The 12,418-nt window shown below is 32.0% G+C and overlaps 1 protein-coding gene across 1 annotated transcript in view; it reads right to left on the bottom strand.

Annotated features, from left to right (window-relative positions):
• Positions 1–8,078: 8,078 nt before the first annotated feature.
• The window catches only part of jeb (jelly belly), a 31,544-nt gene continuing 27,204 nt past the window's right edge, over positions 8,079–12,418 (bottom strand). The window contains exons 2-3 of the mRNA XM_068761239.1: positions 9,088–9,248; positions 8,079–8,163 (exon numbers count right to left, since the gene is read on the bottom strand). Coding sequence (XP_068617340.1) covers positions 8,104–8,163; positions 9,088–9,248 — 221 coding nt within the window. The 3' untranslated portion in view covers positions 8,079–8,103. The remainder of the gene's footprint in view (positions 8,164–9,087; positions 9,249–12,418) is intronic.

Genomic DNA, 12,418 nt, shown 5'->3' with positions numbered 1-12,418 from the left:
CCCCGCAAGGATGGGGGCCGAGTGCAGGGACGCGGTCCTGTGGGTCTGTGGGAGTCGTATATACACTGATGTGATGTCTGAATGAATAATAGGTGTAAGATTTTGTGGGCGAGCGTAGCCGACGGGCGAACTTAGTGTGCCGAATTAGTGCAGTGGGCACATGCACGCACCGGTGACGCGGGCGCAGACCTTTTGTTACTTTTGTTTCTTTTGTTTCTTTTGTTTCTTTTATTTCTTTTGCGCCTTTGTTCTATTGCCCGCTTTCACTCGGTCGCAGAGCACATTGCGCCCCAGAGTCCTACGACGAATGCACGTCCTTTTTGCTCGCACTCAAGCGCTAATAAAAATTTGTTCGTGTGTTAAATAAATTGATAAAGTGTTACAAATATCTTTTAATAAGCCACTAACACTTTAGGTCCTCGCAATTTTTTGCGCGAAGCCCCGCTGGACCGCGTCCAACTGCCAACCAATACGTGCGTCTTGTTGTCCGATAGAAGAAACGAGATGGGAAAGTTAATTCCTGTAACTCCGACGCACAGTCTCCAAAATGCAGTCCATAGAACACCGGTATTCTAGCAACTTTTCGCTAATGCACCAAACTCTGAATCTTAGCGCTCACCTAAGCTTCGTTAGCAATGTACCTCTTGGCTCGTCTCGATATTGTTCAACATCATGGTACTTGGTTTTGCAACAGCTTTTCCACAGAAGAAAGACTCGATAGACCAACTGAAGTCTAGACTATTCGATTTTTAACGAAATAATTAGTTTAGTTAGCTTATATTTTGTAGTGGAAACTTCGAATAAACAGTGTATCTAAGTTATTCCGCCTTCTTAGTGAGCCTATTGCTGTAACCACAAAGCAGAACGTAATTGAAATGCAAAGATAATTATGTCTGTGTCGAATTCACTTATTTGAGAATTGTATGAAATGCATGTTGGAACACAAGCTTTAAGCTCTCGCACCGTGGGCGGTTATTGCACAGCCCTCTAAGATGATCAAGGGTCGCACGGCTGTGACATTGTTACTGTCCAGTCACTTATGACTTAGTGTAAACGAGTTCTTATTGTTTATAATTTCACAATATTTGTAAGCATGATGTTTGATTCTAATTTTTGAATGAAACAAAAAAATCACATTTTATTTTTTATCTAGCAAAACAACGCATTTGTTTTTAGGCGCTCTCAATTAATTAATAATTATTATGACTAATTGATTGCTTAGGATGAAAGTAAATGGAAATTTTAATTTTTATTTACCGGTTTCTTATTTTGTCTATCAGTGATCGGTGTAGCAGCGAACTCAGAAGCCACGGGTCGTAACGGATCAGCCCGTCATAACCCTTGAGTTGACTCTGCGATGAATGGTACATCCAGTAAGATTTACTAGGAGAACTGTAAAACGTCGGGCCATAAATACTGTTATGGTTAAATATAAACAAAATATTACTTTTGAATTTGAAATCTGTCATTTTGATATATTTGTACATAGTGTTTTCTCATTTTCACGCCAATATATCGTTATATATTTTGTGGTATTGAAAAGGAGAAGGGTGATAAAGAAAACCGAATCGCTGTACTGGCATTACATAATGTAACTATGCTCCCAAAAAAAAAAATTAAATTCTCCATACGCTGTTAGTCAAATGTTTGTGTTCTGAGCTGTTGATGGAATGAAATCTCCTCTTGTGTCTATTGTGACAGATAAAGATTTGGCCATCTACGTAATGTTTTCCTAAAAAAAGCGATCAAAACAGTATGGGATAGAATTAAAAGAAATTCTGATCAAAATATTTTATATCTGTAGATGAAGATAGTATCTACAACCATGTCGTGTATTTTCGAAGATAACTTATGACTTGCAGCCAATAAATGACGCACTGGTCATTTCTTAACTAATAATTTAAAAAGTGAGTGTTTGGTTAGTTGGATTCTTAGCTATGAAAGGGTGACTGATTTTTTGATTGTAAACTCAGCGCTGGGTCATAATGCTCGATCCATCCAATCTTGGTTAGAAAGGAACCTTTCGGACTTCATCAAAGCTGAAGACTTGTCGTCATTTGGTCCTGACCTTAATCCACTGGATTATGATTTATGGTCAGTTTTAGAGAGTAAGGCTTGCTCTAAATGCCATGTTAATTTGGAGTCCCAATTTAATCCATGTATAGCAGTTAAGAATTTACCCGTAGAAGGAGTACGTACTGCTATTAATAAATGGCCTTAACGTTTAAAGGACTATTGTAGCCAATGGAGACCACTTCGAATAAGCTTTATTTATTTTTAATGATTTTATATTAATGTATTAGACTTACATGCATACAAATTAAACACAGATGATTTATATACTGCTTCGTCAAAACGATCTACATAAAAATCAATGTTTTCAGATATAATAAATAATGTCATTACAGATAATCTTATATATACGAGTATGTATATATTATCATTATAATATAGTACTGAAAAATGTTTTCGCACTTCGGATTACATTAAAATAATTTGTCGTTTACTGTCTTTGCAGGCTTGTACTGTACTTGTACTGCCCGTGTCACTAGTACTGCCAAAACTTATTGGCTCGAGTTTCAGAGTCATCACTTTATACTGGTCATTGGAAATAGGTTTAAATGCTTAAAAATGTTGCCTGAAAATGAGCTATTATATATATATTCACCACTTTAAAGCTTTTACTCTTAGTATCAAACAATCTGTTAATTAATGTTAGGTTTTGATAAATAGCTTATATTAGGTATTACGGGATTGATATTTGATTTCATGATTAATCAAATCATTCAAAAATAGAGGAAAATGTTTAAACCTTTGTAAAGAAGCATGACATTGTAGTTCTGTATTATATTGTTACTCTGACGAATTTGTAATATTTTATTGTTTGCTTGTATATTTATTAACATCATCAATATCTTTAGGTGGCAGCTGCATTTTTCTGCTGGTAACCATTGTAAAATAAATTTGCAAAACGTTGATGTTTGACGGCATTCGCTGCGTTTTGAATATACACTACGTTGAAATGAATAAGTAAAAAGATAATTAATACTTACGAATGTTAATATTTAAATATTGTTTTGTCGTTTATGCCATTTACTTAATAAACGTAAGAATTAAAAAGAAAGGCTACAACTTGATATAATATATAATATTGATATAATATATTTTAATCCTGCTTTATTTTTTTCGATGTGTAAGAGTAATTGGATTTGTTCTTTGAATTAATTGACAGAAAAAAGAGTTATGTCTGGCTGAGGCATTTATTAACATTTATTTTTATTTTTTATCTTAATACAACATATATATAGTACTTAACAATACATAATAAATAGTCCAAAAGTATATTACGCCTACAAAATAGCGTAGTCGTTATAAGATTATCGCCATGTGAGTTGCTTACACATGATTAAGAAAATGTAAAGGCAACTCTTATGACTCTGTTGAGGGAATAGGAATTTTTGAAGATTCAATAGGGCTTTTAAAACATCATGGATTTATGAACTTAAATATATTGTTAATACGCCCGTTATTTTCATTATAATTCCTAATTTTTGGTAAGCGATGCAAAGACGGCTAAAAGAAAGGTAACAACCTTAGGACCGCAGGTTGGTAGAAATATTGTTTCCTAATTTTTCTGTTTATTAATAACATTTTTTTGTTATAATTTTACGCGATGGGATTGGGTATTATATTGTTTGATTTTCAGCAAACATAACGTTATGAGAAAATATAATTGAAAATCTTTATCTAATGGTAATCAAACCTATATAAGTATCTACAAAAATAGTTGCATTCTTCAACAATATTGTTATGAAAACCATATCAAATTATGCAATACATTGCGTGTGTGGAAAATGACATAAAAATTATTGATAACACTTTCGAGAAAAATGTAACTTTTATAAATTCTGATTGTTTAACTAAATCATAGGTATATAGAGTAACAACTACAAGTGAGATATCTAAAAATATTTTTAATTAGCCCTCAACAATAAATTTCTTTTTACAATTGAGAGCAAACGTAAACTAATTTAGCTAGACAGATACTACTTTTGTTGAGTCAAACAGCATCGGCCCATCTAAATGTAATTTAATTTTGTCTTAGAAGAATTTATGAGCATCTTAATTGACCTCGTACGGGCAAGCCGACCGAAATCGCAGAGGAATTCGATTAATTTTCGATCTAACAAGAATCTCGAAGTACATAATGATTTAGCTCAACGTGATGTCGCCGTTGTCGTGTCCGGTTGATACTACACAGTGCGCTGCTTCCGTGTTTATGAACGTGTCTGAGTAAAGGCAGGTGCGGTAAACGATCTAAACGACGACTAAGCAGTTTCAGGCGGTGTGTGTTGAAAGTTGCAACTTTCTTGCTTTCATAACGAGTACAATGAAAACTGCGTTAACATTCAGTTTTTCATGCAGACATTATACAATAGCATTTTATTTCTGAATATTACAGAAGAATTGACAGAAAAATTGCAAAATTTTACAAATTATGATTAACATTAAACTAAATAGTAAACTTAAGAATATATAAAAAAATTATAATATGTACCTTCGTTTAAAAGAGAATGCACAAATTATTCACTGTTAACACATACATCCCCTTCGTGAAGAAGTTTTTTCAAGTATGAGATACGACCATAATAACATTGATAGGTACACAGTCCATATATGAGATCATGACTTGTATCTTATCCTATAATATTTAAAATATCACAATAAATTGCTGTGCACATACGAAACAGGCAAATTTTTTGAGTGCAATTACATTAATATATTTTAGCCATGCCGTTAAGTACTAATAAATCATACATTTAGGAAATAATAGATTCAATTAGTATCTAACAACACCACAAATATTTATGAAATATTACGTCGTCGAATAGGCAAAAGTATTATTCAAAATTTTTAAAGACATTAAAAAAAGTTTGGAAGTAGTTTCTATAAAGCTAAAAAATGCTGAGGTACCTAGGCTAGAGCTACTTGTTATTAATGTTCAATAAATGAACAATATAAGTTTCATTTAAGTTGGTTTTAATGACTTTAAATTAATAATAGAAGAGGGTTGCAAAAATGTTCAGAAATGTTAAAAATTAAGTATACATTTAAAATACATAAATCCAAACTGAGACAAATTTTTACAAAAGTGTTACTTTCATTATTAATAATTGAATAATTTATTTTAATTAGCTTAGTTTGCCAAATACAAAGAAACAACTAATTAGAAAAAAATATTCTTCGATCGATTCAAACAATATTTTCAGGAATACGTCGTTTGAACAGGCCGGTGCTTTACAATATTGATTTCATTTTACGGTCTAATATCTTTAAAGTGTATCTGTTTTTTTAATTAATATTAAATTGAAAATAATTTTAATATCCGTTCTATATATGTTAGTTCCCTGAAGACGATTATCGCAAGGAAATCATAATCACCATGAAATAACTTACAGCTCGTTTCTTTCATTTTGGCAAATTTGAATTTTATTACTATATAATTGCGCGGTGTATTTTTTAGCGTAATGCAATGTACGTAACTTTACCATTTAGGTACCCTATGCATAAATGTTTTAAAAAAAACCCCTTTAAAGTTAACTTTTGATAAATTCACGATAAGACTCACATCAAAACAGATCATAACAATAACAATGTTACATTCTATTATTTTAAACATAAATACAATTTAGTCTGATGGCTCAAGAACGAAAGTTCTATCAGACTATAAGGTATTTATCCGGCGATTAGAATAAAAGATTATTAAATAACGAGTTATCTTTTTTACATATTTATATTCTACCATGAATAATTATATATAACTGGTATATTATTCATACGTTTCTGCTATCAAACATTTGATAAAGATAATCATATTTTCTTACTACATATTTATGTCTCCTTGCTGGTTCAGTGTAATGTAAAAAATACTTTCTATTCAATAATCTGAAAAATTAATTTGAAGTTAATAATCAAGTGGCAATCATAAAATCATTCAAATCATTATATTGAACGATATAAACATGGCAGAATAACATTTTAGATCACTCATAGATGTGATTAGCAAAAAGAATTCCATTGACTGTTATTTGAATAAAGAAATTATTTTTTAATATATGGCAATAATTGTTTTATATTAGTAATGCAATAGCCTGAATAAACGAAAGAGTATATAATTGATAATTTAAGTTTTTGTACTGAAAGATGGAGTGGTTTAACTCAACCGAAAACTAAAGTAGCGGTGTGTTTTGATGTGCCTCCTGAATCTTATTCGTATTTATCATTTTATTTATCCGATGTCCACATCCCTAGTCACTTAATTTTTAATTGTTTAGTTAATTTTTTTATCGCAGATTCTAATTCTACGATTATCACTTCACATTTATTATATGACATTTATTTTAAGCAATTTTTAATTATTTTCTACAAACACCAATTTATTTTTTGCTTATATTTTTCTTTCAAATTTCTACACATAGAAATTTGGTTTTAAGGTATATATCTAATAACAATTACATTTAATGTTTTTATTTATATTGTGCAATGCATTCCTTTTAATAAATACGCGACGAATTCATATAATATGAATGACATCTACATATATTAGATGCAATTAATTACTAAATACAAGCTTAATGAAATCCTCTGCGAAATATTCAAATAAGTGAACTACTTTATAATGTCAGAAATGTTAAAGTTTCTACTTATTAGCGTTATGATAATAATAAAATCCATTACATATAGAATTATTACGTAATTATTAATACATAATTATTTTTATTCGAACAAAGCCGACTTTACCTAATAATCTTAATAAATTATGGATGTGAACATCAGTCAACTTTTTAAAAGAGTTTTTTCGTGACATTTACTCCGAATTGGTGAAATTTTGTCATCGAGAGTGACACTTTTGCAAAAACGATTAATGAAAACGGCAATGCAACACTTCGGAACGTTGATGAAGTTGTGAAATTATAATAAAGTATTGGTTTAAAACCCTGTACATTAGGTACCTCAAGTTATTTTGTTATACTTGAAACTTTATGTTTAAAATCAATAAATTCATAAAACTAACATAGGTCAACTATCTATAGGAACTGACTCATGACTAGAATCGATAACAGTTCAGACTTTTTCGGCAAATGATATCATCTCGCTCAGTCAAAAAATTGATCTATAAAGTACCATATCACAAATAAAATAAATTACTGAATGCCCGACAATGGGTTAACGATTATCAATAGCTGCCATAATGAATACCATCGGTGACCAAGGTAACAGTTGAACCATTCTTATAGTAAGAACACCTTTTTGTTATAATAATAAATAATAACTATCAATACAAAACTATTAAACTATAACAGACATTCTTAAAAAGGGAACGCATGAAATATTCATATTAGAATTGCATTACCCTTTAGAAATAGGCCGAATGTTCAAATTAAATTAGATAAATAATTAAAATTACTTATATACACATTCTTAGAGATTTTTTTATATAATTTACAACCCTCATCAATACAAGGAATGCATTAAATTAACACAAAGTACATTAGTACGTACAGTGAATAAATATTTCAACAAATTGTCAATTACATCAATGTGTTGTGAAATCAAGAACTTTAACACTAAATTAATTATGTATATGTACGTTCTACCGACTAACAATGTCGACTACCAGTCTCACATTTTAGTTTTAATAAGTAGCTAGAAGGTACGAAACAATCGGAAAACGAATTAGCTGCAGAGAGATTATTGGGACGAAACCAGCATTACACATTCCTTCGAACGCTTTTACCAAATCCGAGCACACGCATGTGGTGCTTGTTAAGTATTACAACCCGTTCGCAGTCGAAATCCTTACACTACACTTTAAGTGCTCATGTTTCTGGCATAGACTGCACCACTTCTTGATATGTTTCAATATTTTCAATGCATTTAATCGCATAACTGGTTGCGCCCGAATGTTTTTATGTAATGTTCGCAGCTTCCACTGAACTCTTTATAGCTTATGGTTGAATGATCAAATGTCAGTCTGTTCGAGGTCCGTATTGCACTGTTGCTTTAGTAGCACTAGGGCGGGTTTTCATAGGGATGGAATGTTTAACGCCCACGCGCCCAGCGCAAGAGTGCGTCTGCCAACACGTCTAGGTGAGCCTTTGTCTGGAAGAAAAAAAAAATATTACTTATATATTGTTGAGAATCCAATGTAATAAACAAACAAATTTACTTTACATTGTTGATTATATTTTTAATTTATTACAGCTAAATAATGTTAAAATAGATTGTTTTTATGTTAGGTATTATTTATTTAGTCTGGCTATAAATATTCTTATAATTAAAAATATACGTAATAATATTTCGACTTTGAAATTTGTCATATTTATGGGATTGTTTATTGTGTTTTCTTATTTTCATGCTAATATGTTGTAAAATATTTCGTGATATTAAAACCGAGTGGGGTGATAAAGAGAACCGAATCGCTGTGATAGCATTATATACAGTAGGTAAAGGGTGCCAATACAATTTTTGAAATCCTCCATACGCTTGGTATTAGTTAAATGCTTGCGTGCGGGCTATTGAGGAATACAATGAAACCGAGAAGGTTGCTTGTGACAGAAAACGATCTGGCCATCCACGTAGTGTGCGTACGAAAAGGAATCAAAGCAATAAGGGTAAGAGGTCGAAGGAATTCTGTCCGAAAGTAAAAGAATCTATCTCGGCTAATGAAAATAGTACCTAGAGTCGTCCCGTATTTTAAAACATGACTCAGGGCTTACTGCCTTTAAGAGATGCACTAGTCATTTCTTAAGCGGTAATTTAAAAAAATAGGGTAAAGTCGAATATAACTACTTAAACGATCCGCAAAAAGTGGTCACAGAAAAAATTTGTTTACAGATCAGAATTTTTTTACAATTGAGCAATATTTTAACAAACGTACATAAGTTGAAAGCTCTAAAGAAGCTTCTCAATTAGTCAACAGAGTACAACGTTTGCATTATTCTACTTCTGTGATAGATAGGTTGTGGTTTTTTTTTGGCTAAATTTTTTGTTTAGTTTGAATAAAATATATTTGTCTTTTATTACCGTTTTATAAAACATGCAGGCCTGGCGGTCTTCGTCTTCTCCGTTGGGACAGTCAATGAAACCGTCGCAAAGCACATGGTCATCTATACAGCGATAGCGTCCTTGGCGATCGGGTGTGGGACACGCAAATCTTTCCATTCCATCGGCTGCCGGGGGACATTCTGGAATACATGAACTTACATGAAGCGCGTTGTTTTGTTTTATTGTTATGGTATTGGTTTTATTTAATAGCTGTCTATACCGAGAAAAGCGTGTACAAAAAGGATGGTAGTCATTTCTGGAGTAAATAATAAGAGAAAATTTAAAAGTAAAGGATAGCAGTAATTTATAGAATAACAGAGTAAAGGACGGCAGTGATTTTTAGAGTAAAGGATGGTAGTCATTTTTTGGAGTAAATGATAAGAGAAAATTTTAGGGTAAAGGATAGCAATAATTTTTAGAATAACGGAGTAAAGGACGGTTGTAATTTTTAGAGCAAAGGATAGTAATAGCAATATTTTTTTAATTTATTTTTTACATTTATGTATCCGAAGTTTTTTCTACTTTGAAACACATATTTTATTTTCCAATAAAGGTAGCGAAATTGCTAAAAAAGCATTAACGGTATTTCTCTGTTGCAAAATTTTTAATATGCAGTTTTTTAATACGTAGTTAGTAAACAGGATTTTATTTAATTATTGTCTGGTGTGGCCTATGCCGTTGTGGTATAATCCGGGATTAGTGTACCCCTTAAATCTCTACGTGCCAGATCGCCGGTCGGACGCCCCATATCATTTCCGTTTGTTAACCGTGCACGTAGCTACGGTTAATCAACTGGCCTAGTCTTTTCCCACAGTAGGTATAGTTAGCAAAACTAATAACAATAGATTTAAATGCTATTATAGCAACAAAATAAAAGTACTCGTATGATCAAATTTTGATGTGACTCAATAGTAAGATATTATTGTTTCATGTTTTAAATTACATGTTTGTTACATACTACTCACTCATTTTGGAATTCGACGGAATTGGAATGCCGATATGATTTATGTAGACAACATAAACATTTAACATTATTTAAAAATTTTGTAACCATATTATTTACTTTTTCTGTTATGATTTAATTCAATAATCTATTTATTAACGTTACAATATCGATGCCTTTATGTATTTATAACATACATAAAGAATATTGTAGATGATGAAGAATAAAGAAAATATTTATCACTTATGTTAGAGTAGAGTAAAAGCGTAGCCGAACCTTTACTCAGGACACAATCAGCTGTATATTTAAATCACACGACAGCACTGAAGCAACTTCGCGCAATATATCAAACAACTTTACTAAAATGTGAAGAATAGTTTCTTTATGTTCCCCAGCTCGGTGAAGTGAAACGGCTGGCTACTCTTTTCCGAGCGTCTATTTTTAGCATCGCCGGGGTAAGTGAGGCCCGCGACTCGATTGCGCGCGCCCTCTGTACATTATACATATCTATATATCCACTTTGTAGAGCCCGCGACGACTTGTGCATAGTAAACAGGCTCGGATATTGTTCAGGTGGGTTTGTGCTCAGTTGTGTAACTCTATGTTATTTTTAACAATATCTAATGAACATTCTACACATATAGTTTTTAATTAACCAAGGCGTTATCATGAACCGCTACTTTACACTCTTTGAGAATGTTTTACTGATTCAATAACAATATTTACTTTATAATAGACAGATATATTAGGTTGCGAATGCAAGCTGAACTGACTCTTAGAACCATGAATATGATAACAAATAAACGAGAACTATTATCAAATAAAGTAGCATTATGTACTTTTCATAGGTTCAGGATCATTGGAGCGTCTACCAATTTATTTATTTTAGCAGCATTGTGTAAGGAATTTTATTTAAGAATACAAAAGTTTAAGGAGCCTTCGCACTATTTTGTCCTGTGCGACAGTCATGAAACTCGTAGTATTCTTGCCTGATAACATGTGAAACGTTGATGTTCTAGAAAAGTGTCAAATATACTCTATCATACAACAAAAAGCGACGTAAGTAGAATTGGGTTAATTACACTTTACGTAGGGCTCCTAAATATATAGCCACAAAAGCCAGGGTCTACAATTCTCAAGCCAATAGCCATCTCCCACACAATCTGGGATTGTACTATACTAGTAGAAGTGCATGCAACAGCGCGGTAAAGGGTGAAATCGAATCGACTGAATATATATTGTCCAGTTCCAATCCTTTGTCCAGTTTCAGGCGAACCTGAACTTGTACATCAAATCATCATTTAATAATGATAATAAAGTGTAATGTAATCGTAAATGTTTTAAATAAAACAACATAAAATTTAAGTCCAGCGGTAAAATTGCAACATGTCTATAAATTTTAAAATTTGTCTTTTTACCTCAACAGGCAAAAACAGCCAGCGTTCCTGGAGAGTTAAAAACAAGCGACAGGTACGTTATAAAGTAGCCATTCTCCTAACAAGTTGGTCGATGTGTTTTCAAATGTATTTTCGATATCACACATATGATTTATATTATTTTCGATAGCGTTGGGCGAAAGTATTTTGTGAGAAAAACTTTTATACTATTGATATTAATAAAAATATTGATATTAATAAAATCTGAGAATCAAAGAATTAATTTAATACGAGTCACTCTTTGTCCTTTTATGACTTGTCTCCAGATTATATCGATCAATAAATTGGGAACAGGAGATGACCGATTCTATTCAGCGAAAAACATACTAGGTCGGTGATATATTTACCGCGTAATTCATGCTTGAATGCAAATCAAACTTGTGTAGGCTATCACCTTTTGCATCTAATTTTCAAAGATGTCAATGGCGAGGAGAGGGGCAGTGAAGGTAAATGTAACGTTTTGTAAAAGGTAATGAAATCGTACGAATATTAATTTGAGGAATTCCAAGGGTTTCCGCATGACCGTGTTTGCAGTTGTTACTAGGAAATGCGCAATTTACACTTTTTCTAATATTAAAAATATTAAAACCCACAGAAAACACAGGTATGTCGAGGTAATTTAGTAAAATAATTAGTCCATGCTGCCGTTTTTCTTGTCCTAACCCTGGACACTTAAATATACTGGTCCCTTCTATATTTGTAATTTGTCGAATAAGCTCAGTTGTAATTTAAAAATCCGTCAACATAGCTCGTTTAATCTATTTTACTCTTAGTTTCTTTAAAGGAAGAAAGATTTTTAAGAGGTAAGAAAGCTCGGCAATTAATTGCTCTACTACTATATTAACAATAACGTGAACGTGACCAAAAGCGGCTTTGTACGTTGTGGGCTCTTGAAATCTGATTTTAATTTATATCACATTAGATTCTTTTG

The sequence above is a fragment of the Battus philenor genome, unplaced genomic scaffold, assembly GCF_028537555.1.
Source record: "Battus philenor isolate CCGP_79_NKW_IND1 unplaced genomic scaffold, ilBatPhil1.0.hap1 SCAF_14, whole genome shotgun sequence".
In the NCBI taxonomy this organism is placed as follows: Eukaryota; Metazoa; Arthropoda; class Insecta; order Lepidoptera; family Papilionidae; genus Battus; species Battus philenor.
Note: the sequence above shows the minus strand (reverse complement) of the source record. Positions and strands in the feature narration are given on the sequence as shown.